Source organism: Sinocyclocheilus anshuiensis, unplaced genomic scaffold (assembly GCF_001515605.1).
Source record: "Sinocyclocheilus anshuiensis isolate Anshui unplaced genomic scaffold, SAMN03320099.WGS_v1.1 scaffold212, whole genome shotgun sequence".
Taxonomy (NCBI): Eukaryota; Metazoa; Chordata; class Actinopteri; order Cypriniformes; family Cyprinidae; genus Sinocyclocheilus; species Sinocyclocheilus anshuiensis.
Window position 1 is genome coordinate 110658 of NW_015558566.1, and position 27715 is coordinate 138372.

General features: G+C 36.3%; 2 protein-coding genes across 3 annotated transcripts in view; both read right to left on the reverse strand.

Annotated features, from left to right (window-relative positions):
* Positions 1-6863, reverse strand: part of LOC107679494 (syntaxin-binding protein 5-like) — a 92046-nt gene extending 85183 nt beyond the window's left edge. The window contains exons 1-2 of one of the 2 annotated variants that reach the window (XM_016475055.1): positions 6420-6863; positions 1369-1466 (exon numbers count right to left, since the gene is read on the reverse strand). In XM_016475055.1, the coding sequence (XP_016330541.1) occupies positions 1369-1466; positions 6420-6557 (236 nt within the window). In that variant the 5' untranslated portion in view covers positions 6558-6863. The remainder of the gene's footprint in view (positions 1-1368; positions 1467-6419) is intronic. The other variant, XM_016475054.1, reaches the window with a different exon arrangement.
* An 11544-nt stretch (positions 6864-18407) lies between these two features.
* adgb (androglobin) overlaps positions 18408-27715 on the reverse strand; it is a 42406-nt gene continuing 33098 nt past the window's right edge. Inside the window, exons 23-35 of the mRNA XM_016475039.1 lie at positions 27052-27145; positions 26634-26765; positions 26320-26473; positions 26039-26226; positions 25737-25903; positions 24131-24249; positions 23782-23893; positions 21007-21164; positions 19978-20133; positions 19813-19891; positions 19633-19714; positions 19068-19251; positions 18408-18945 (exon numbers count right to left, since the gene is read on the reverse strand). Coding sequence (XP_016330525.1) covers positions 18757-18945; positions 19068-19251; positions 19633-19714; positions 19813-19891; positions 19978-20133; positions 21007-21164; positions 23782-23893; positions 24131-24249; positions 25737-25903; positions 26039-26226; positions 26320-26473; positions 26634-26765; positions 27052-27145 — 1814 coding nt within the window. The 3' untranslated portion in view covers positions 18408-18756. The remainder of the gene's footprint in view (positions 18946-19067; positions 19252-19632; positions 19715-19812; positions 19892-19977; positions 20134-21006; positions 21165-23781; positions 23894-24130; positions 24250-25736; positions 25904-26038; positions 26227-26319; positions 26474-26633; positions 26766-27051; positions 27146-27715) is intronic.

Below are 27715 nucleotides of genomic sequence, written 5' to 3' on the forward strand. Positions count from 1 at the left end.
TCATTTCTTTTATATATATATATATATATATATATATATATATATATTGAACTTTTGAACATTTAAAAGGCTTCATGTTTCAAAAGCTGTTAACTGCGTTTCATTGTCAATCGAAACACAGACATTTAAAAAAATATATATCTACAAATATGAATGAGACAACATTGCAAATACTACAAAATACTATGAGATTTGTACCATGTATATCTGACCATAAATACCAGCATAACCTAAGTCAGTCACAGTTTTGCTAGTCCATCCAAGATTTGTCAACTAACTCTAGCCTTGTAGCTTAGGTACAGAGACCAAAATTAGTCACAAAATCAAAGGTAAGACTTCATTCATACCATCCCATTCAGCTGAAGCTTGAGATTCGTTTTGCACTGCCGATAGCTCGGGATGACATGCGAAGAAAGAAAGAAAGAAAGAAAGAAAGAAAGAAAGAAAGGACGATGCACTAATCACAATTTGGAGTCTCTTAGGGAAATTTTCATTTGCCCTCATCTCACGGCAGCCGACATTTATCTGATCACAGTCGCTCAAAGAGGCTAAGTATCAACTCCTCAGAGAGCAAAGACAATCAGTTTCTAAAGAGGCTGTTCTCTGAAGAGCCGCCGCATGTATCAACTTCCACCAATATCATTCAACATCTGACAAAGGGCAGTGTCAAGCGAGCTGTTCTTCCGACTTGACTGACAGCAAATTATCCCGTAGTGACGGCAGAAGAAATATTTTCAATTAGAACCGCACTCACTGTGAAAAGTAATGCCATGCCTCTGTGTGTATGAATGAATTGGGGAACGTGGAAATTCATTTCAAAATCAAAGGCCATCTATTTGAATACAGAGTGTGAATAGAGATTTTGATTAGACAGGAAGTTCTTTGCCATCTCTGAGATGGGAATAGACCTTAGTGACTTGTTCGGTATAATTAATATCTGAATTTATGTACTAGGATCATTCATGAGGGTGATGAAAGAGTCACTGAACTAATGTGATGTGTCTTAATGATCCCAAATCCCAATCCAGTAACAATAAACGTCCTTTTACAAAAAACTTATGACAGTTCTGACTGACAAGCCATGACAGCGGATCAACTCACTTAAGCACAACAACTGGCATAACTTTAAAGCAGATGAAGCTTGTTATGTTGTGGTGCAGCATAATGTAGTCACATTTCAGAAAGGCAAAACTAACAGTGGGTCATCCATGTCCTAATGAATTTGTTTTTAGCTTGACAATGCCCTTAAACACACCAGTAGTAACACCTAATAACAGAGCTGACAAAGAAACTAAATACTTACTGACAGGTTCACACTGCACCTGAAACAGAGCAGAGATTATTTCATTTCCATTGTGAAAAGGATACAATCGTAAAGCCCCACTCTGAGTCCCGATGGCAAGGATTTTCTGGACGGGGTCGAATGCCATAGAGGAGGGCTGATAAGGGAAGCCATGGCGCATAGTCTGAGGATCAAATCAGAAAAGAAAATGTTTTAAAAAGTACACAATGTAAAGCTTGAGGGCATAACCAGCACAGAAATTTACTTTAAAATTTCAGCCAGCAATGAAACTATTTTACATTTTATTTATTTTAAATTATTTGTTTACATTTTTATTTATCCGTTTTTTATATCTGTTTTTGCTTATGATGAATGTTTCATCATTTTTAATGTGACAGATGTTTTACAGTGTTGTTATTGTTAACTTTAAAACAATTTAAAAAATGCAAATTAAAACAAAGCTAATATAAAAAATACTAGATTAACTTATTTCAGTTGGTTGCCAATGCAACATTTTAATTTTCATTAAATTGAGTTACTAAAACTGAAATAAAAATACATTTAAGCTAAATAAAAAAATAATAACAAAAGCACGTAAAAATTACTCAAACTAAAATATGAAAATTGAAAATATAAAAATAATAGTGAATTCAAAATAGAATAAATATTACTAAAATAATACTGGTTGTACACTGTAGTATTTACGGTCTTGATTTGAAGTATAGTGGCAAAGCATGTGTATATGTGCAGCACAATGGAGTCAAACTTCCCCTCAGGGACAATTCAATATCAATTCAATATCAATTTCAACTGAATATATCCAATCCAACTATTTAAATACCCAGCCCTTTGAATTGCTCAAACAATCCTGATGTGCTATAGATAGACAAAAACAACAGGCAGTGAGAACACAGACCTTGCGAGGAGTGTCTCGCTGCAGCCTGCGGTGGACATCCAACCTGGCCCACATCCAAGTGTGACGTCACAAACCACTCCCCATGTCAAAATACGTCACATTCTCATTCATTTTGAAACAAGAAGAAGCATCGATAAGAAGATAATTCGTATTGTTTGCCAACCGCTAAAAAAAGTTGTTGTTTGCCGTGTCGGTAAGTAAAAAAATATATCTAAATCAGATGAAGCAAGAGATGTCTTTTTATTCTTTGAGTATCTGGAGGAGCTGGACATATCATCATATCAAATTGTTTTGATGAACAAGCCCTAAAGGTCCATGTCATGTTCTGTGAATAATCTATCAGAGCAAGGAATCTCTCTGTGTAGTCTATGTGTGCATTTATGTATGTATGTGTGTGTACTGCATGTCAAGAACTGTTTTTCTGATCATTCAACTGTTCATTCAGCTGCTCAGACTTTATAATAGTTGGAACATATCTTTTGTTAAACACTACCAGTCAAAAGTTTTTGAACAGTAAGATTTTTAATGTTTTAAGGTTTTAAAGAAATCTCTTCTTCTCACCAAGCCTGCATTTATTTGATCCAAAGTACAGCAAAAACAGTACAATTTTAAAATATTTTTAAGTTTTAAGTAAGTTTTCTATTTGAAACAGTTTTCTATATTTCTATTAACATGTAATTTATTCCTGTGATATCAAAGGTGAATTACTCCAGTCACATGATCCTTCAGAAATCATTCTAATTTTCTGATTTGCTGCTCAAAAAGCATTTATTATTATTATTATTATTATTATTATTATTATTATTATGTTGAAAACAGCTGAGTAGATTTTTTTTCAGGTTTCTTTGATGAAGTACAATTTTAAAATATTTTTAAGTTTTAAGTAAGTTTTCTATTTGAAACAGTTTTCTATATTTCTATTAACATGTAATTTATTCCTGTGATATCAAAGGTGAATTACTCCAGTCACATGATCCTTCAGAAATCATTCTGATATGCTGATTTGCTGCTCAAGAAACATTACTGATTATTATTATTATCATCAATATTTAAAGCAGTTGAGTGCAATTTTTCAGGATTCTTTGATGAATAGAAAGTTCAGAAGAACAGCATTTATCTGAAATAGAAATCTTTTGTAAAATTATAAATGTCTTTATCATCACTTTTGATCAATTTAAAGCATCCTTGCTAAATAAAAGTATTCATTTCTATACCCTAATAAATGCTGATCTTTGGATCTTTCTATTCATCAAAGAATCCTGAAAAATTGCACTCAACTGCTTTAAATATTGATGATAATAATAATAATCAGTAATGTTTCTTGAGCAGCAAATCAGCATATCAGAATGATTTCTGAAGGATCATGTGACACTGAAGACTGGAGGTTGATCACAAAAATCAATTACATTTTAAAATATATTGAAATAGAAAGCAGTTATTTTAAATAATAAAAAATATTTCACAATATTACTGTTTTTGCTGTATTTTGGATCAAATAAATGCAGGCTTGGTGAGCAGAAGAGACTTCTTTGAAAAACATTAAAAATCTTTCTGTTCTAAAGACTTTTGACTGGTAATGTATATTTTATTTTTGTAAAATAATAAATAAATACCCAATGAAACAATGGATGTCTTTTTTATTCATCTTTAAGTATGTGGAGGACCTGGACACGTTTCATATCAAGTTGTGATGAACAAGGTCTGAAGGTCAATGCCATGTTAGTTATATAATCTATCAATGCAAGCAATCTTTATTCAGCATGTGTGTTGCCTACTGCATATGGAGAACTGTTGATTCTGTCATTCAAATGTTAACACTTTATGATAAGTGGAACACATCTTTAGAAAATTAAATAACAATTATACAATACCAACTTTTACAATAATTTTACATACTTTTACAATACCAAAATCTAATTGTCCCCTTTAAATTTGATACATTTTACCTTGGGTAGGTCAAAATCGATCGTAATAAATGTGAATTTATATCATTACATAAATGAACAAGGTAAGGTTTAAAAGTTTTAATTAACAATTAGCCTACTTTAATCAATGCAAGCGTTTTACAGGCTGTTGTGATGACGAAATCAGCTCCGTATATTAGACCTATTAAATATTAGATTTAAGTTGTGGCATTTTAGCCTAGACATCCTTTACAAAAAATAAGAAAACGTGTATTAGTAAAACGAAGGACAACATTATTTGATTTAGATCCTCTAAACCTCCATAAATTGCTTCGACATACTTCTGGGTTTCCCCGGTAGGGGGATGGGGAAATCACAAGGTGAGGTATTTGATATGGGCGTTGCTTCCGACAGCACACTCGGACGTGGGCGGGGTTGTATCGGGGATGGGCGTGACTTTCAACGTCACACGTGGATGTGGGCGGGGTTGGATGTCCACCGCAGGCTCTGCAGCGAGCCCTACTTGGACCTTGCTGCATTGTATCCAGAGAACAACAATGGTTGACTACGCAGGTTTACAGCACTGGCCTCTGCTTAACAGCTGTCATCGTCACACTCTGTCTGTGTTTGAAAACCTAGAGGGTTTAGGCCTACACTGATAGCACTTCTGAGTATCAAGACGCACCTATAATGCTGTTACTATAATTACTTTTTTCTGCCTTCAAAGACTGACAGCAGCGCGAGCAAATAGCATTCGAGCGCGGGCTGTGAAGAAGCCGTTTATTGGTTGGGCCTACTAAACGAATACGCCCCCTTCAATAAAGAAGTCGCTGTTCGGACTGAAGGAGGCCTCACATTTATGAACGAACTGAATTGGCTTGCCATTCTTGGTTGTATGCTGAAAATGTATTATAAATCTATTCAGATTACTTTTTTAACCTAACTGATAAAATAATGCCCAGCAGTCGACAAATATGGAGGCTAAAAAGACAATTATTAAATCATTTGGGATTTTTGTTGTGACTCAGCAGATCTCTAGACACAAACTTCAATATAGCGTAATAAGATTTGTGAACGAATCGGCTAAATATCAAGTCAAGTAAATGATTCAATGACTCACGCATAACACAAAGGGAACTTGTCGCCACCTACTGTACTAACAAAGTAACCTGTAGCAATGTTGACTGAGCGAACTGATTCGAATCTTTAAAATTAATTAAAACCCCAGCTGCAGTGCTGTCATTCTCCTACAGTTTCCGCACACATGTGTGTGGGTTTGTAATCTAATATGGCATTCATTTGGACGTGGTTTTGTGAGGAGCGAGATAGATGAGAAGAGATTAGCCTCTACAGATAACCCGTTTCTCACCGAGAACTATTAACTCCATCCATTGTACCAGATCTAATCCAGAGAGGGCAGCTAAACCAAATCAATACTTCAAATTTGGCCTATTCAAAACACATTGCACACTCGCAGTCTCAAAATCTAGGCTAGACAACAACCTAGTGATCTGCCTACCTAGACAACATTTGGGCACCTATGATGGCCCAAAATTATCCTTCGATACACATACTGTTAGGCTTCAGCGTGTGTGTGCGTGCGTCCAAAAAGAGTCAAGAATGGTTGTGGGTTTACAAGAAAATACCAAAATTACACGTTAATCCCAGCACTGTAGATTATGCAAGAAACGGGTTGTTTATCCCCCTCCCTCCACTCAAGCATCACAGCTTCATTCTATAACCACACATGATACAGACGCTTCAATAAAGTAGCATGTTTAACACTGGACACTAAAACGGAAGATATGGACAGCAAAAGTAACCGTGTGGGTTCAAAACGAATCTCAGTGTCACGCATGAATATTTTACGCATTTGTGCGCATTTTCCAAACACAGAGTCAGCCCTTTCCACGCACAGCTTGTGAAAAAAATAATTTAGTCTGGGTTTGAGGGGGCAGAGTATGACAGTACAGTGTGTATACAGGCTAACATATACCAGCGTTTTAATGTGAAAACGCATTCCAGCGGTGTGCAATCAAAAGATACTGGACACTGTTATTTGCAATAAAACATACGAATGACATCATAACGCTTCCATACAGGTTAAAATTAGTTTTTTCATTACAACATTATATGATGCATCACATCTAAACAGAAAAGACACGCGTTATCTATATTCTAGTATATAGCTATTCTAGTAAATCTGTGGATAAAGTGAAATCACAGCATGCACTAAGTAGCACTTGCGCGAGGTTTATTAAAGAAAAAAAACACACACATCGGCTGATGTTACACGTTCACTTGAAAGCTTCCCCACCTTGCAGAGCTGGAAGTGTTCAGACTGGAGCGTCTCCGGGATGAGCTCGTTCTCCTTGGCCCCGAGCTGCGGGGATGGAGAAGGGGACGACACGGCCGTCAAGCCGTCCAGCACCTTACGAATATTAAACTTCTTCATTTTCCCCCCGGTGCGAGAGACGGAGGGGGACGGGAGCACCGAGTCGAGATCAGCCGTGGATGATGAGAGGGAAAGCCGCTCTCGCTCGTTTCTGCAGCACGTCTCTTTAAACCTCACATTTTAAGTGTTTTTCACCGTGTCCTCCATGGCTAAAAGCTTGGGTTGTGAACGTTGTTATTTTTTGCTTTTTATTAGCGTTTGTGGGGTGTCCGTTTATTCTGACTCGGCGTCCCGCTGCGTCTCAAATTCCCTCTATCCTCTCTCTCCCTCTCTCTCCCTCTCTCTCTCGCTCTCGCTCGATCCCTTCTCCTCTCCACTCAACGCGGAAACACCGCTGCAGCGCCGCGCATGCGCACTCCAGACTGGATGACTACTGAAGCCGCCTTCCAAACGCTTTTCCCGGTGACCAGGCAAGACTGTGGAGCGCTGAGTGAGCCTAGCGTCACATTGCAGAAATGAGGGGCGGGACTCTGCACCTGAGTGGAGCCGCAGGGATGCAGGATGGAAAGCGCATCAGCTAACACATAACAATCATAATATGTATGCATCACTTCTTTAGGCTAGCCTGCACGCTGTAAAATAGATTTGATAGGGGAAATATTTTTTCAGATTATGACTATTTTTAAGGTTAATTTCTCCATAGGCACATATCTCACATTTTTGGCTACAAAAAGATATCCATGGTTGTTCTCTAGGAAGAAACAGGGCTCTCACGGTCATTGAAAATCTGCACATTTCAAGGAGTGAGAAATTTCTTGAGACAATATGTTTCTTGCTATATTCAGCTCCAAAATATTTAATTGGGTTGAAATCTATATTATTAAAAAACATATATTAGCATCATTATTATTTTAAATCCTTACCTGGTGATCTGAATGAATGTAAAAGTCATGGAAATTCATTGGTCAGAATGTATTAATGCAAAAAGAATAGGCTAATTGAAAACATGTTAATTTGTGACTATGCACTCCAATAGTGTGACACTGTATGGGGTAAGTTGTCACAGTGGAACCTGCTGTTAAATATTAAACAGCATATTATTGAACTTCTGAAAAATGCATTTTCTGTAAAGCTGCTTTGAAACGATTTGCATTGTGAAAAACTATACAAATAAATGTGTATTGATTTAAGCAACATTAAACAGGAAATCTGTAAAAATATTATGTGTATAAAATGTATTTATAAACATACTCTTGTCTGAATGTATCTCGGTGTGGCTTTGTTATGTTAAATTGTCACACAAAAGCTATAACTATAAATATGATATGCAAATGTTAGTTTGCAGGATATAATTGAGGTATTTCTCATTTAAGACAGTTTGAAATAAACATGAATCCACCACTACAGAAAACAATCATTTGTGCAATTGCAATTAGATTTTTAACTAGACTTTTAATCTGAAAACTGATCATTATAAAGGTTTGCCAGCTATCTATCTCAGTGTTTGCTTTCGTATGTCTGATGTAAGATAAAGAGGGTCAGAAAGTAGAGGTCACAATGGCTCAACCGTCAGTCTTGCCACTGCAGTTTAAGAGTGTGTTGCTAGCAAGTGATTTAGACACCTGCCCCTGTTTAATGAAGGCCAAGTTTACTCTTTGCAATCTGCAATGAATGTCTGGTAGAGGCCAGTTTGTCTCTGTCCATGAGATGAAATTAGATTATTTTGGGGAAAATTTTAACACCACTTAATCAAACCAGCTGCTGAGAAGAACTGTACATGCCGGACAGCATGTCCAACTAATTACTTATTGCAAAATCAAATTAATACCATATTCATCCAGTTCATCCAAATTAAAAATGTTTAACTTGGATTCAGTTGTAAAGCATACAATCATCAATAAAAAGCCAATGCATCTATGTAAATTTAGGGTAACTATTCACAGTTTAGATTAGATATCATTATAAAATACGGTATTATGGCCTGATCAGTGAACAGATTTAAAATAAAAAGTTAGTCACAGTATATGTAAATAAAGTCACTGAGAACCCATGACAACCACGCTGATGAAGACAAACACTAGGCCTTCACTGAGGTTTGGAGATCCCTTTGATTCTCTACCCTTTCATACTGTAACGATGGAGATAAGCGTTGCATGCATTTCCTTATCAGGCCCTGGGAGAGGCTGAAGAGACCCTTATAAGGTATCTCATGTACGTATGAGGCACTGACCAATCACCTGCTTGCTACACACACAAAACACTCCATAAACCACACACTGACATCAATGACTTCAATGGTTTCTCAATCACTCTGCTCCCTTTTATTCATGACAATAATAGAGAGAGAGAGAGAGTTTAGTATTCCGCATTAAGTGGGTATGAGATTGACATTTGTAAGCTTTGTTAAGACCCTCCCACTGATGAATGTTTGGCTAGTTCGCTAAGGAGGGGCCAAAGTTTACAAAAGCATTACTAAAGCAAGGTACTCCTTTGCTGACTTGGGTTTCATGCAAGAAGCTATAAACCCCTCTAATTATAGATGCAGCATTGCAATTTAGCGCACACCATTGCACGATCACAATTAAAAAAAAAAAAACGTCATTATTTTTTTATTTAGTCATACCTCTCTTACCTATTTTAATTGATGTGTTTAATGAAAATGTAAAGTTTAAAAATTAATAAAAAAGCGTGCGCTAGCGTCCTCGTGCGGGTTATCAGGTTAATTTAGTTACTATGTGCAATAAATACATTTTTTAAATATTTAAAAATTAAATACAAAATAAAATAAAAAACAAATGTAAAGAAAACTGTACAGTACAGTACACACTCTCAAACACACATTTTCATTTTCAAATGTTTAAAGAGTTATGCTAAATTGATATTTACAATTATTATTTATCGCTATAGCATCACAACTCTATAGAAATTATTTTTTAAAACTTAAATTATATTATAATTCACATCTCTATTTCTCCCTAATCAAAAAATATTGACACAGTTTTTATGAAAATATCAGAACATTTTGACAGTAATAAATCTCTGCACCAATCAAAAAACATTGACAATCTTTTTATGAAAATATCTGAACATTTTGACAGTTATAAAGATAATCTTCTCTGCATCACCACAGAAACTGCATTCATTACAACCTATGATGTCAATTGCCTGTCCAATCTAATTAGATGTCCCTTTCCCCTTGGCATGCTTAGCCTCGCCCCCTTTTAAACCGGGCACCTATTTTACTCTGATGATGATTACACAGCGATTGTGTACTTTATTTCATAATCAGAAGGCCCATGTCATTATTAGTTTGTTTTGATGACCTCTAACAAGTTATGAATAATTCATAAAGTGTTTCAATATGCAAATAGCCGTCTTCTGTGATTGAACACAGGGTTTTAAACTGAGGGGAATGTAAAGTGTGTTTAAAATTGAACTGTATTATAAGGAACAGTGTATTCAAATTAATCCACCCCTAATCTTACAAAGAAAGAGCTGGATGTGACATGGCTTTAAAGGGACATCATTAAGCTATAATAACAAATAAACTCACACATTTACACACACACACTCACACACACACAGCACAGGGCTTTAGCAAAATGCACTACGAGAGCTACATTTACATTTCAAATAGGCACAGTTATGCTTCCTAACACGAATGCAGAATGTGATCAGATTGCCAAATTGTTTATAGTCTTTGGTTTACAAGTCTGTAAGTAGCTCTCACAAAAGAGACCTTCAGAAGGATCCGCATCTCTGAATGCCAATTCAGTCTGTTTGCATCGTCTGCTTCATGAACAGATGTTGATTCTGTATTACCGCCTTAAATAATGCATCGACAGCATCTTAATGATCTGAGAAGGCATGAGAGTTTTACGATTTGGATAGAAAGTAATATTTCCATCCACTTCAGCAAACAATCCCAAAATTTATCCTGATGTTTCTCAAAATAATGTTTTTAAAGGGATAGTTCAAACAAAAATGAAAATTCTGTCATTATTTGCTCACCCTCATGTCATTCCATATCTGTTTGACTCTCTTTCTAATATAATTTGAAGAATTTGAAGGCATTTCTGTTTTTGGGATCGTTTAGTTTTGTAGTTGCAAGGGGTGAAATCCTCATTTGGGAAAACGATGTAGTTATAATTAGCATTACATGAAAACAACAGAAGACTACACTATGGTACAGTATGTCCCCGTTTTAGATAAATGTGTGTGTGGGTGTACAGACTTGACAACTAAAAGTCAGTGCTACAAGGAGGAACATTAGGAGAAGGATGTCTCATTTGCACTCATTGCAACACATCTGCTATCAGCGGGAATAATCAACAGATGCGATAAGACACCCATCAACAATTCTCAGCAGACACATTCACACACACACACACACATACAGATGAACTCACTGTGATGACTAAACTGCAGGCTGCTGGCAATGACACTAAAACACCCATCTTTGAGCTTTGGGGGGAGGACCTGTAACGTAAATAGCACAATAAGATACAGAAGGACAGAGAAATTATGCTAAACATAAAGGAGACTCTTTCGAATGACAGAGGAAAAACAGATACATATTATCATGAGCTTCATTAATTAAGTATTAAAATAGGTATTATTCATAGACACTGGACTATAAATCCTGTGACTGACTGAAAGGTCAATCTAACTGATAAGGTCAAGTACGGTGTAAGTGTACATTTTTGAAGTGTTCAGAGTTCTAAATTTGAAGCATTTGTCCTGATATGGACTAAAGTGAGGAAGATCTTTTAAATGTGAACTCCCAGGCCTGTATTGCACAAACTTTCTGTATCTAGAATCTTATCTGTTCACCATGATGATTCAATTTAGGATCTCATTTTAGACAAAAGTTCTTACTGAACTTAAGGACGTTTCTGTAATATGGCTCTGAAAGCAGTATCTGAGTCTACACTATCTCAAGCACAAAAATCAAGCAAAGAGGAAAAGGGATTTCCAAAGGTTGAATGGCATGTCTTGTGTGTTGTCAGGGTTTAAAATAATACCATTACAGTTTCTGCTTACAGCATATAAGGGCAGCCAGCACGACCTCTGTTCTTTCAGCTCTCATCATTCTTGGCCAAGTCAGAAAACTATTTCAAAGCTTCCTGTTAACAGCATCTCTCAGCACAAGTGTAAGATGGCAAATGGCACTATGTAAGGGCATTTTCTAACATCTATACACATCATTGCTAACAACCAGTCTGATTAAACACCACCCTGGTTTTAGATCACTTTAAACGATAGCCATCAATCGTCTGAATGGAGAGACAACCTGTCCACTCTCTTCCCATTTTTCTATTGTTTCTGTGGTTAAGACACTATATGGTTAATATTATATGCAGGGCAGGACTTACGGGGCCGGGGGCCCCTGGGCTTGAGGTTATGTTTGGGCCCCATACCTATACTACAAATGCCCTCAACTAGAACATTATTAAGGAGTAACACAAAATACACAAAAATTAAAATATGCTTTCAGGTTCCTATACTGTATACAATTAATAGACAACGTGTCTAGTCAAAGTTTAGATATAATATTAAATAGTCACTATAATACAATAAACAGGATGTGATCTCTCAGTTGAGAGATCAAAACCCAGGTACAGAAATTGAATAAACTGTAAATTAAAAACTGTAAATTCACTGTAAATTAAACAACAGATTAATTCTTAAAATTAAAGGATCTGCTCGACTAAATAACTTTTTCATATTTAATATGGATTAATATATAAATATAATCTATATCTATGACTTTACATCATAGTATTTTGTTCCTGAATAGTAGAAGCTGTTAGTTTTATTACTGACCGTTTAATCAGAATCAGAAAGAGCTTTATTGCCAAGTATGTTTGCACAACATTTGACTATTCATGAGGTAGATTGCCTGGGGGAAGAAACTGTTCTTGTGCCTCGCTGTCCTGGTGTTCGGTGCTCTGTAACGCCGACCAGATGGCAAAAGTTCAAAAAGGAGATGGCTTGGATGTGATGGATCCAGAGTGATTTTTGTAGCTGAACCAAACCAGACAGTTATTGAAGTGCACAGAACAGACTCGATGACGGCTGAGTAGAACTGTTTCAGCAGCTCCTGTGGCAGGTTGAATTTCCTCAGCTGGCGAAGGAAGTACAACCTCTGCTTTAATTTGCATTAATTGTCTTTATGTAACATTATTTATTAAAATGCAAGGTCACTTGAGTCAGAAACAATGAAAACAATAACTTTATCTTGATGTGTTTGTGAGGCGGCTTCATGTGCGCGCACTTTGGATGTGACCGTGAGCCCCAGAAAACTAGTTTGGAGCGCGCGAGTACCGACTATTTTAAAAAGACGTGCAAATAATAAACTTTTATGATGATGCAACACTGACCCGATTAGGCAAGTGACAGTCCTGCCAGCTGAGCGAAAGTCTTGTATCGCAGTGTGCAGCAGCTCTCTTAGTGCAGAAGAGATGCGCTGATGTGAGGCAATTTTGAGAGAGTGAGAGTGAGAAGACGCGGTACAGCTGAACCACTCAGGCTGTTTTTTCAAATGATCGACTTAATCTGATATTGTGTGAATTTTTTTTACTCATCTAACCTACATTGTATATTAAATAAATGTTTGCGGGAATTTTCCAAACGTGCGAAACCTGCGAAAATGAGTAAAACCAAAATGCGCAATCCCGCACCGAGATTCAGGACGTGATTAAACATATATTCTATTATATAGAGATTTGTAAAATAAATTTCCACGACTTTTCCAAAGCTTTCTGGGTTTTTCATGACCGTACGAACCCTGTAAATGGCTATTTTTATTTGTTTAAATCGTTTTGATACATTTCTGCTCCAGTTTGTGTGGAGGTAGTGAGACGGGACAAAGTCCCTGTAAGATATTTGGGTAGGTCTATTCTACACTCTAAAAAGTGCTGGGTTCAAAAATAACCCAACCTTAACCCAGCTGCTGGGTAACTATGGGACAGAACACGCGCTGGGTTGTTTTGACCCAAGTGCTGGGTTTAACCGTTTTACCCAGAATGCTGGGTTGTTTATTTGACCCAACCAGTGGGTAAGGTTAACTGTGATGCTGGGTTAAACATTACCTAAACATTGGGTTATTTGTTGTCTTATTGCCTTGCTACCTTTATATTTACCAATATTACCAATAATAATAAATAACGATCACAAAGGAATGCAAAATTATTATTATTATTCTGTAATACAATTACTCAACAAAAAATGCTACTGTAAATATCAATTTAATGAGTTTTCACATTTCTTTTTAAAACAATTTTTGAATGGATGCTGTCACACATTTCATTCAACCCTTACAGACACAAATAAAACAAGTTTTTGTAGATCAGTTTCTTTAAAACACAAAATTGTGTAAACTAGGCACTGTAGATTCCTATTCTTTGTCAACACTGCATCATCAGAACACTCAAAAATTGATTATTGCCACACGAGAATCAGTCCAAATATTGTGTTATTAAAACTAAGGCAAACAAAGAGTCCTACAACAGACAATACATGTGAAACAAAATATGAAACATGTTACAGGTGGCAAGAAAAAAACTGTTGCCCTGATGATATACTGCATGCTGGAGAAATTCTCAGGTAGGAAGACACTGCTTAGTGTAGTTAACATAAAGCACAAAAAAAAGGAAAAAAGAAATCAACAGAAAAAAGACTTGAAGCAAAGGTCAACAGCCTCAAGTAATGAGTCCGTTTCAATGGCATAGCCCGAAACAATGACGAAGGTCTGGGATGTCGTTGTCAAAAAAAAAGATATATAGGCAAAATAAGAAAAATTTACACCTCCATTCTGTTCAAAAGTTTTCACCTCCAGCTCTTAATGCATCGTGTTTCCTTCTGGAGCATCAGTAAGCGTGGGTTCGTGCGCTTGCGCGTGTCTCAAAAGGTACTTACAATGACTTACACTTGTAATTTAGCTGTTATGTATCTTTGTATGCACTACTTGCTTTATGCAAGCACTATATAGGATAAATCACTATACAGGATTTACCCTATTATACTTTATCGACACGAATTGATAGGTTAATATTACATACCAGTAATATCGTGGTTTAGCGTTATAAAAGTAAGGGGCATAACGTTACCTGAGGAAAAAAGAGCGCGAAAATGCTCAACATAAAAATGATGGATCTATAGTCGGATTCGGCACGTCGTAGACATTTACTTGAAAAAAATATGCCCTTAAAATATCAATTTTAGAACGAAATGGTCTAATTCTGAAAAAACATTACAAAGCCATACAGTACGCAGACAGTAACTGAACTTACCCCCGTATTTCTGACGCAGTTCATAGCATTTCCATGCGTTTAAATAATTTGCGCACGGACGCACGCGCGCACACGCGCACACACACACACACACACACACACATATATATATATATATATATATAAAACTTTAACTATAAGGCGATTGTTGAGGCCATTAAAAAAAAAAAAGTACCTCGCTAACGTTAGGCTTAATCATTCACAGAATAACGTTACCCCGTACAGCGACAGTTCAAATACGCATCAAACAGAGAAATCAGTGTGCTCTTACCACAACTTATTAAAAATAGAGGTAAATAATCATATCATCATATTAACTTACCTTATAATCCTGCTTGCGATGTGCGTGACCGTCTGACGACGAGACGAGTGAAGAATCCAGAAAGTTCGATGAAGAGGAAAAATGAATAAACCTGTTGGGTCAAAATAACCCAACCCAGCTGTTCAGTGGTGAAAGAACCCCTACAGTCCATTTGACCCAGCATGAGCAACCCAACTGTGTGTTTACAGTACCTCAAACAACCCAAAATTATGACCCAGCACAATTAACCCAAAAATGTGTTTACAGAAATAACCCAGCATTTTTTGAGTGTAGTCTTTGGACGGGAAAGAGCGCTCAAAACTCTTCAGATTAATTTAGTGGAACATTAATATAATATAGAATCATCCTCTGTAAAGAAGTGAGGCGTGAACATGTGAGAATTTATCATTATCTTTGTAAATGTGCGCTCTTTTGGGCTAAAGGCTTAATGGAACTGTTTTAATTGGCCATGTGATCACAAATTAATCGGCGATATGGCGCAGCGCAGACGTGATTTAGTACGTGTGTCCTTTTTCTATGTGAAAAACAAAATCATAAATTCCAGTTTATGCTGTTTGATTATGGCTTCGAATGTCGTAGTTGGAAGCTGGAAGCTGTTAGCCCAGGCTGGCCCGTGTGCGCAGTTGAAATGCGGCTAATAATTTCCGACTGGCACATAACTGAACAAATGTAAACGGGTTAAGGCGGGGCCCCTGGGCTCCAGCCCATTCAAGCCCAATGGTAAATCCGGCCATGATTATATGACTATTCCTCTGAACTGGTATGCTTCAACTAGGGATGAGAAGACAAGCAAGACAGCTGACATTAAGTTTAGGGTTAGGGTTTAGCTCAGGTGAATCTGTGAATCACAGTGAACTGTAGAGGTCATTAAACAATCATATCTTGGCGTTGTCCCCGAGTGTAGCATCCAATTCGTGCTGAATAGCCTTTTTGGACCATAAAATGTAAGAATAAAGCTTTTCTTTACTCCAATTAACGCGTTTTCCGTTATTGAATGCCATTTAAGTCTCCTCTCAAACACCGAAAAGAAATACAGCGCGTAAACGTTTCTCTGACCGAGCACGTGGAAATTTATTGAGGGAAATTATGTCTATTATGTATATGCTTGGTTGTTTGTTGCTGAAACTGGACGTGACGTTCTAGCACCCTTTCAAAATTATGAGAGCAAAACGCTGCTTTGGGCCATTACTAATGCAGTTACGAAACCTTCTCAATTAAGTGCTGTCATTCAGATTGTGTGATCAGACGCTGTACAGAAAGTCCCATCATAACACATCATGTGCCCAGATGATGCACCATTCCAGATGGGGATTCTGTCTTATAGCTGTCAGCACACAATCATTTTCTCATTACATAAACAGCGGGGATTTATCTCATAAACCAATATTGGTATGGTTCACCTGAATATTTAGGTGTCAAGTCACTGCTTTGGGAGTCTATGCACCACACGCGTAAATATTCCTGAGATCATATGAGGGAGCTTCAACATTGATAATAATAATAAATGTTTTCTAAGTACCAAATCAGCATTAGAATGGTATCTGAAAGCTTTGCCATCACAGGAAATAATTACATTTTAAAATGTATTAAAATAAAATATAAAACGGTTATTTGAAATTGTAATGTCACAATATTAGTTATTACTGTAATTTTGATCAAATAAATGCTTCCTTGATTAACATAAAAAAAATAATATATTTTTTAATATTATCAACCCCAAACTTTTGAACTTTTATAATATAATATAAAATATTCCTGGTGTAAATTATCAGGGCTTAGTAGCAGTTAGTAGAAAGCTATCATTTGATTTCATTGTTAACTGAGAAAAGATTTATCTTTCGACAATGTCTTTTGTGCCTCTCAGGATTAAAATTTAAAGCTGTACTTATCTTACCTTCACTCCAACTTGAGACACAAACCAATATGTCAGTCACTGCCCTTGATCAGTTCCTGTGATAAGAGGTGAATGTGTGAGAAGACAAAGACATGGGGTAAAAACATGGACACGATTGATATTTGAGCCCTTTGTCTAATCTCCACAGTGCCATCAGCCAGAAGAGGTCATGTCTGGCTAATATGAGGCATTAATATATATTTTTATTATTATTGTGGTGTGTGGCACTCAGGGACTAGAATTAAATCTTGTGCATTTGCTCAAGCACTTCCTCATACCTTATATTGAGCTGACGACTGCAACACAAAAAATAAGTCATGTTTTGCGAGTACATGTGCAAATTCTGACAGTGGCTTAGTGGATTAGCTCCCTCATATGATTTCTGGGGAGGTGAGGGTTGGTATAGCTGGAGGAGAACTGACTGCAGACTGAGGAGAAAAGGGAACACACCTACACAGACACACACACATATCCCAGACCCTACATCACTTCAGATGTCTTGCTTCACAGACAAGAGAAAAAAACACCCAAGTTTGTGTCTGTGTTTGTTGTAGGGATGAGACAACAGAACAGTAAAAGAGAAAAGGGACACAGAGAGATTTAACCTCAATTATCCTTATGAGCAGAGACATCTTATGAGAGGCTGTGAGTAATGCTCTAACCGTCCACTGGATTTGAATAATATCTCCTGGAGCAGGCCTCCCAAAACCCCTAGAAAAACAAAAATACAAAGGACTGCAATCCTACAGACAACTGAGGTCACTTTGCTGCATGCAGCTGGCAGGAAACTTTCTGATTCAATCCAGCATTCCATTTAAAAAAACCGGAGGTCTCACACATTAGTTTGAAGTGGAAACTAAAGCATCGTGGCATGAATCAATACATGTTGTCAAAGAAAAAAAACCTTGACCAAATTAAAATAGATTTGCTATATATATGCTTTATGTTCTGGAAACTAATCCAAAAATGTTGATGACTCATCCTGCAATATGCAACTTTGTCCAATAAAATGCTCTTTACATTGACAATGTACCTTCACTTAACAGTAACATGTTGGAATGATTTATATATTTCTGTTGTAACACATATCCTCAAATATCTCAAATGATGGCTAAATAGTAATAAATAGATCATTTATCACAGCTTAATGCAGCTATCCATTCCTATAATAAAAGTAATTTAATTTACTTGGGAGATTCATCAAGTGTTTATTTATTTATTTTTCTAATCACATCACATTGTCATTGTGTTTGTGCTTAAGTTCCAGCACTCATTTTATCTCATGGTGTCTATGTGATAAAATATATAAATACATTTTTTAACTAGAAAAGAACTTGGAAACCATACACGGATCTAATTAATTTTAATTTAATTTCATCTGTAAAGTATGTAATAAATTGGCATTTAGTAATTAGTTTGAATGTATAGGAACAATAATATTCTGGAACAACTCTTGCAGTGTCTTCTGGGAAACAATATCCGCCACTCTGAGACAGGCTGTCCTTCAGAGCTGCTCAAATCAATCCTGACAGTAACCATTTAAATAAAGAATCACAGAGGAAGATAACCTGACAGTGAAAGGTGACTCTACATGCTAATCTTACAAACTGAATTCACTTGTTACAAAAGAAATCTTATCTTAATATATTTTCAAAAAGGACAGGCAATGCAATATTCTTAATAAAATGAAGAGTAATATTAGAATGAGTGACTGCTTATTTGATTGCTATGAAATATTGGTCAGTCAGATCACTTCCTCTTGCCCCCACTCTTACGTCCACTTGACTGGACCGCTGTAGGGTTTTTCTCTAGCTCAACCTGTTCGACTGTTTCCTTAGGTGGCTCTTCCATTTTCTTATGTGACTGCTCCTTTAGGATGCGGGAACAGAATGCCTCACGAGTCTGCAGCATCTTTTGCCGATATGCATCCATTGTGTCCTATAACAGGAAATCATGTTTTTTTTTCTAATGACTTCTCTGCTATGGTACAAATACCAACAGTAAAAACAATGATTTTGTGTGGTGTAAATCTGCATTTATAATATCGACACATGACAAACCTGAAAGCCAATGTAAGTCTCTAGCTGTCGTTTCATAATTTCCTTGCGTGCAATTTTTTCCTGTTTACGCTGTTCCAGAATATTGTCCCAGATCAGGCGGAAACTTTGGAACTTCTCAGAGCGTTCCCTCCTCTGCTCCTCCTCCAACACTTCATCCTTTAGACGAGGCTGCGGCAAAGACTTCCTATGAGAGAAAGCGAAGATCATATACATTACCGTTCAAAAGTTTGGGGTCTTTTTTTAAATTTTTTTTTTTACTTTTTTTAAGCAAGGAGCCTTTTCAACACTGATAATAATAAGAAATGTTTTCTAAGTACCAAATCACCATTAGAATTATATCTGAAAGCTTTGCCATCACAGGAAATAATTACATTTTAAAATGTATTAAAATAAAATATAAAACGGTTATTTGAAATTGTAATGTCACAATATTACTGTTATTACTGTAATTTTGATCAAATAAATGCTTCCTTGATTAACATAAAAAAATATATATTTTTTAATATTATCAACCCCAAACTTTTGAACTTTTATAATATAACATAATATAATATAATTGTGGTACCTGATAAATGGTGTATAATCAATATCATTTTTGTCAGTGTTCTGTATGAACTCTCCACTCTGTTGGGGCTGAGGTTGATTGTCTACAAAATACAAACAATGAAAATATTAGGCCATATAATAAATATGTCCATATAAACCTGTATTAAACAATCTGGTTGTGTGTATCTTTGTGTTTAACCTGTCTCAGCCGTGACAGGCTCTTTACTCTCTGCACGTTCTTGCAGCTCTTTGAGATAGTGCAGCCGAGACTGATGAGCCTTCGAAACAAACCAATCAGATACACATGCAGGATTGTTTGAGCACACAGAGCAGATTTACTTCTACCTTTCCAGTTATGTGGTACCTTTGCTGCTCTGCCGGGCTCAGCTGCTTCCCAGGCCAGTTTCATGGCTCTGATCTCCTCTAGATTCTCAGTGTCTTTCTTCACCTCTATACTTCCTGCCTCACTGTGGTCACTCACTACACGCAGGGTCCAGTGGGGCTTACTCTCATCCAAACTCTGCACACACAAATAAACAAGCTGACATTTACAGTACTGTTCAAAAGTTTGGGGTCGGTAAGATTAAAAGAAATCTCTTAAACACCATTTATTTGATCAAAAATAGAGTAAAAAACGTAATATTGTAAAATATTATTACAATTTAAAATAACTATTTGCTTGTTAAATATATTTTAAAATTTAATTTAGTCCTCTGATGGCAAAGCTGAATTTTCAGCAGCCATAACACCAGTCTTCAGTGTCACATGATCCTTCGGAAAAAATTTTAATATGCCATTTTAATGCTCAAGAAACATTTCTTACTATTATCACTGCTGAGAACAATTGCTTGATAATTTTGTGGAAACCATGCTACATTTTTTTCAAGATTCTTTCATTCTTTCAGAAATAAAAAGTTCAAAATAACGGCATTTATTTGAAATAGAAATCTTTTTTAACAGTATAATCGACTTTACTGTTACTTTTGATCAATTTATTTGCTGAATCAAAAAAAAATCTATATAAATATAAAAAACTGACCTCAAACTTTTGAACAGTAGTGTATACTTACAACTCATCCTTTGAAAAATTTGAAAATATAAAGTCCCTTTCTTACATTTCTGACAAAGAGGCACTGTATCAGAGCTTAACCAGAAATGTCCTCAAATGTATAAATTTAAACATTATATCTTGATCCATACCAAGGTTAAAAAAAAATTGAAAAAAAAAAACTTGAACTTAAGAGAAATGTGCACGTCTGTAAAGCACAATGAACAATATTCACGAAAGAAGCTCTTTCTACAGGAGAAATAGGGGGGCGAATGATTTAAACATATGGTGGGATTCGATACTGACATTAAAATAAATGCACAAACACACATATACTGTACTGACTTGCTCCATAATGGAGCTTGACTTAGATGTTAGTTTATCTTTGTCCTTGTCTCGTTCCTTGGCCTTTTGGGTTGATTTGGGAGCAGATTTCTGGCCCTCTTTGTTTTGTTGGTCTGTACCCAAAGGCGTGGATGTGCTATCCAAAATATCCCCAAACACTGCCAAAGAAAAATAGATGTCAAACAGACAAGATGATACAGAATGAAAAAAATACAGAGGTCTTCAATCAAAAGTGAGCCAAAAGTATCTCTATAAAATAAAATTAATAATAAAATGACTTTTATTCTGAATACATGATTAACACATTTATTTAAATACAAGATTTATTTTTGTAAATATAAGGCATGTAATTTGTCAATATTTATATTAACAAGTAAGTTCATATTAATAAGTACATGAAAGTAATTTTATAATAAGTACAAAATTAGTACTAAATATATATTTATAAAATGTTTATAATAAGTAAATGTATATTAATAAGCAAGCCATTTCTAGGTTGGTAAAAACTTGGCATTGGCTCAACCAGTTGTCATTTATTTGAAAAACAGTAATTATTTATAAAAATTAGAATGCAGTAACACAAAAATAACACTTAAAACCTTTAAAGTAAAGTGTTTTATTCAAAGCCTCCCTGAGGCTTTTAGAAATGTAAATGCAGATGTAGATCCTGCTAGATGGCAGTGTTGCTCTATTTAAAAAACAGAACTAAATCTCTTTCACCTTCTTCGGTTATTCTATGTGTAAGGGTACATCCTACTGGACAGTTTACTTATCCATAAGGACACCACCACAGAACCCTGATAACTGATGTAATCTGAAGTCACACTGTGCTCTCTGACAGCACAGTGTTAACAACATGTCACTTAGTCTCAACTCACTCGTTGTATATCAAACTCACTGAGAATATGAGACTGAACCAGTATAACAGAGAGCTATTTTGGGTCTTTGAGTGTGGATTGTCTATTGCTTGTTAACAATTATGCTCAGATTAAATGTAAAATAGAGTCATCTGCAGGGATGTGATTTGTACTTAATTAAAGAGAGGTTTTATTTTTTTAATTTAAGGTTAAATTTACTTGTATTGATTTTTTACATGATATGCGAATACAACAGGATCCTGCACAAATCTCAGACACAGGGCATTGAAAGCAAGCATAGAGGTCATTCCAGTCGGAAGCCCAAAGGGCAGCCATACTGCATGCCTTCTATATGTGCAGATGAACATCCGGCAGAGTTCAGTGCACTGGGCCTGGTTCCCATGTGCATTTATTGATTGGTGTGTGTAGTAACTGTTCAGGGTGGCTCCTGTTCCTCTGAGAGCCACTCAACTGGGTTAATTCAATTCACTTTCCTCCAGAAATACTTCCCAGGGCACCAGAGGCCAAGAGCCAACTTCATTTGACTTCCCATTGACCCATTTACACAAGCTTATCGGGAAATGAAACGAGAGGCACGTGTCGATTGTGACGCGCACGCTTGAGAAAGTACAGTGAGCACACGTGGAACTACACACACTCACACCAGTGATAAAAACCCAATCCGAGGCATTTAACCACCTAGATTCATTTTAATTATGGATTCACAATCAAACAAAAAAGAAAAAACAAAACAAAACAAAACAAGGAATACATTTAATATCAAGGGATCAGGTGGACAAAAGAATCTTAATATTATTACTGGAGCCAGGCCATCATGCAAACTAGTTAATCTCCACTACCACTTCACAATACACAAGCATCCAATAGACTAGCTCTCTTTTTTCCTCTCCCTCCTTCTCAATCCTTTCCATTTCCATTTCTATGAGCTTCCTGCTTATTCATTTTTTCTCAATAAAATCAAGGTTGTTTTGAGCTCTTCCACTGAGCTGACCCACAGCAAATTACCTTTTGTCACCCGTCCAAGGGCAAAGCAAATCGAATCTCCCTATTAACCACAAGCAGATGAATTTAGTAGGCTTCCATTATATTTTTGACGGCCAGCTCTCAGTTAATCAAAAGAAGCACAGGTGGGACGAGAGTCAGCCTATTCAGTACGCTTCAGACTGAATGAGAAATCATGAGCAGAGATTCAAATCACATACAGCCAGAGGAGTCTGGGACAAGGATTAAAATAAATAAATAAATAAATAAACAAAAATCTATTACGAAGACAAAAAAAAGCAGTGAAAAATGCTTTCATTAAAGATAAAAAATTCTATTAAAAAAAATAAATAAATAAAAACAAGAGTTTTAAATTCTTAAATGTTAACTGCTAATAGCAATCAAAACTAAATAAAATGGCAGATAAAATTACTTCCATTTTTAATTTAATTAATTTTCCAAGCCTGGCTTCTACTACTAAAAAACAAAAAAAAAAAACACGATTTTAGAATCTTGTTTTGCTGATACAAACAACCTCCAAAACGTGAGATTCGATGGCATGAAACTTCAGCAGGCAGTTGTTTGTCAAACTGAGTGGATCCAGTCTGAATCATCAGGGCTGGATCAACCAGCAAAGGCACATTTTTAGCACATTTCGCTGTCAAAAAGTACTGCAGTATCCTGTATTGTCCAATCTTTATGGTAATTTGGCACTATTTTATGATGCATTCTTATAAAGTGTTGCATCTGTCATCATTTCTGTCATTGGTCCAATCTGTGTCGCTGTTATAATCAATGAAAACTAAATAGAAATGTAAAAATTAGTCACTAAAACTTTGTTTTTAATCAATGAAGGACGATATGTGTCCAATACACTGCATTATTCACTTAGCATCTTCTGTATGACTGACCGTACCTCTCATTTCATTGCGCTCTATGTCTCTGAGTTTCTGGATGAAGGAGGAGAGAGATTCATGTAAAGGCCAGCTCTCCTGTAACACCTCCGCCTGTATATAATACTTATGAAACTGCAGACACATACACGCAATTATAAAACATCAGAAAGAAACATCACTGAATGAACATAAAGGGCATGTAAACTATATGAGATCAGCAATTCACATACAAACAGACTGATTTCAATATATAAACACAATCAGAAAAAAATGTATTCTTTCTTAGAACTTTGTAACTAGAAGTTTAGATGCTACCACACACACACACACACTAAAGTGACAGCAGAAGCTGTCTGTGGTGACAGGTACCAGTGTGTCTGTAGGGTGCTGGTCACTCCCTTCCTTTCCTCCGCCCCCTCCTGTCACTCTCCCTTCTGCTATAAGGCTGCCCTGATCCTGCCTCGCCCCCGCCTGGGCCACAGAACCGCCTGCAACCAATACACACACACACATACAGACACAAATGAACACCCTATAAATACACTCTAGAGCTGGCAGAGTTAGGCTGTAGCTAAGTAACTGAGACAGTGACTTTATATAGCGAATATGTGTTAAGACAAAATGTGGAGTGGGTGGACAAGAACACTTGGACTAAAGGAAAAGAAAGGAGTACAAACTATACCTTAGTTTTTGTGAGTCTACAGGAACATCACAGTCTGTGGATGACAGACTATCTGCGATTTGTTCGAAATATGTGCATACGTAAATGTGTCTGTTTAAAAATGCCTGCAGCAGTTGCATCAAAATTATTAAAATAATTTGACAGTAAGTGTATAAATATTTTTCTTAGTTTTATCCATGAATTATAATTAATTTCAAGTTTAAGTTGATCAATTATGAATTACTGTTCATATCTAATTCTTTATCATTTATAATCTAAAAAAAAACAAATCTGTAGAATGCAATGACATTCATACCATTTTTAAGTGTTTAAATTTTCCAATTACTTTTTGGGGCCACTATAAATATACTACCATTAAAAAAATGACTTATTTATTTGAAAGAAATACTTTTATTCAGCAAGGATTCATTAAATTGAGGCAGTAAAGACATTTAATTTAACAAAACAGGATAGTGTGTTTTGCAGCATCTTGCACATGATACAGCGTTTTAAAAACATGGAGCTTAAATTAAACAAACAAAAAAAAGCATCTCGACGCCTTGCGTTTTTTTCCCCATACCACTGCCCACATCTTGACTTTTCAAAGCAAAAACTCATCCTGTTTGATTGGCCCCAAAGAGACAAAATACTAAACATTTCCAAACTTATAATCTATAGACAGACAGACAGACATGGTGTGTTCAAGTCATTTCGGATAGATCATATTTACGAGTTGAACGCACATGAACGCCACCACAAAGTCGTTATTATGAGTGGGAAACTCAAAATTTTCTTTAAGCCCTGAGTTTCCAAGTTGGTGGCTTGTCAGTGAGAAAACATATCGGATGCAATGGACATAGCCAAAGACTATAGATATGCAGCGTCTGTCAAATTTGACGGTAAATTTGTTGAAATTAATAAAATTATTACTTTTTTGTAATGTTAAATAAAACTATAGAAGTTACATACAGAATACAAAATATCATATTACTGTATAATTACCACAGAATATATATTAAATTTACATCACCTTCATAAGTTGTATAAAACAGAAAAAAAAAGCAAAAACAAAATGATGCACATTTTTATTCATCATTTTGTAGACGTAGAGTTAAAAAATCGTTGAATTGTATGTAGAGAAGTTTTATGTAGAAAAGCCATCCTGTTCCGACCAAAGTGACTTGAACACACCTGATGTCGTAATTAAGACTTGTCAACCCGTAAATACGAATGTCCCAGGAGGACGAAGAACGAAGCAACAGACAGACAGACAGATAGACAGATAGATGTTTGTGTGTGTGTGTGTGTACAAACCATTGCTGGCTAAAAAGCAGTAGACTGGAATGATGACATGCCCTTTGCCCTGACTGCTGGCGACCTCTTTCTCATGATCTAGGATACTGAGTTTAATGTGGACGTCTGATTTTGAAGTCTGAAACTGCACAGTAGCACTGTGATCACTGGAGACTTTCACCACATGCCTGGCAGGGAAAAAAACACACAGTTTAGATCAGTCTTGATGCAACAACTGATTGTCCAGCTCTGCAGTGCTTTCAATATAACTTCAACGTAATAATAATAAGCTATTACTTAGTACACTTTATGCATGTGCTAACCTGCAGATGATGTCCTTTTGATTAGGGATGTAGTAACCTTTCAACTCTTTTACAGAAAAGTTATTGCTTGGTGTTTCTCTGGCCAGCTGTGGCAGGGGTTCCCGGCAGCCAATAACAAACATTCGCCATTTTCCTCCAATCACAGGCGTGTCTCCAGTCTGCGCCTCAGCTACAAATGTATAACCCTCCTATAGAGTGTGAAGAAGACATACAATATAAAATTAATGTATAAGTTTAAAAAAAAACATGGGAGAGGAGTTGTCCTACTGACAGAGACAAACCTTGTTTGGGGTGTATATGTATGGCTCCACCCTGTTAAAGACTTTGGGTATCTCCTCTAAAGTGTCATTATTGATGACATGCACAATACATACAGGAAGAGGGGAGAAGATCTTAGGAACAAGCAGCATGTTCTTAGGAACATGAAACACCTCCCTGGAAATGAGAATAGACAAGAAAAATCGCTTAAGCATAAGAATTAGAAATAGCTTAAAATTACAAGCAAACTTTGAGTTCAAAGTTTGCATTTCTTAATAAAAATGTATTTTTTAGTAAACTATTGGTTTGCTAAAAGTGTAAAATGAGTGTTCCTGACCTGAAGATCAGAATCCAGGAGTTCACTACCTCTGGTATGGGCACTGAATAGTCAGTGAACGTTATTCTGTTGCACTCATCCTCTCCACAGGGGTACATCTCTGCTATTCCTTCACCATTAGCAACCATGTGTCTACCAGAAATGCACACTTAGTACTGGATAAAGATTCAAGCAGACAAAAACCGACCTATGACACCCAGATTGTCAAGAGTCGACTAGGTTAGGCTACAAGCGCTGAGAGAAGATACCACCCACCCACTGAGCCCAGACACATGCCACATTCACCCCCCAGGCCAGAGGTCACTCTCTACAGACCCTCCCCGCATCTAAAGCCAGGCACACAGACAGTAAACAGCAGATGGTACCACCGAGAGACACAATGGAGGAGAGAAATTATTCTTTAAAATGAATAATTCACCTCAGTAAAGATACAGCATGTTTATCTAGATCGGATTCCACAGGAGCCCACATCTCTTGCAGAGTTTTAGCGACGCTCAGATTTTCCTTGGTGCCTAAGAAAACACAGACAAACATGACCACACCGTAATAAGCACTCATAAAAACCCACAGCATTCACCATGGAGCTGTGAAACTGGATTAGATAACATGGTTAGATTTGGCCCAGTTTTAGATTAAAAGATGATGCAGAAAAGCTCTGTGACAGATAAATTAACTCAAAAAATCTCAATCCCTCTGCTTCTATAATGCCAATCATTTTACCAGCCAGGTCTGACTTTGTTCATTGAAATATTCTTCTCTCCTCTCACATAAAATTATATTTATTATATCTGCCCATCTACTGCCAAATGAGTGCTAGAAAGAATAAATGCCCCTAAAATGAAATTAATTTCATACTGACAGGTAGGAGACAAACGTTTTGAGGCTCATTTGTGAATGAAAGTCGTAATGACAGAAACACTTTCAGAAAGATATAGAGAATGACATCAGCCAAGAAGAGGATACAATGTCACCTTGTACCAGCTCCCACCTGGCTGTGAAGATAAAACATATTTAGAAAAAAAAGTATTTTTTTTTTTTGCAAAACTAGACCATTAATCCAATTTTGACATTTTTTTATTAGC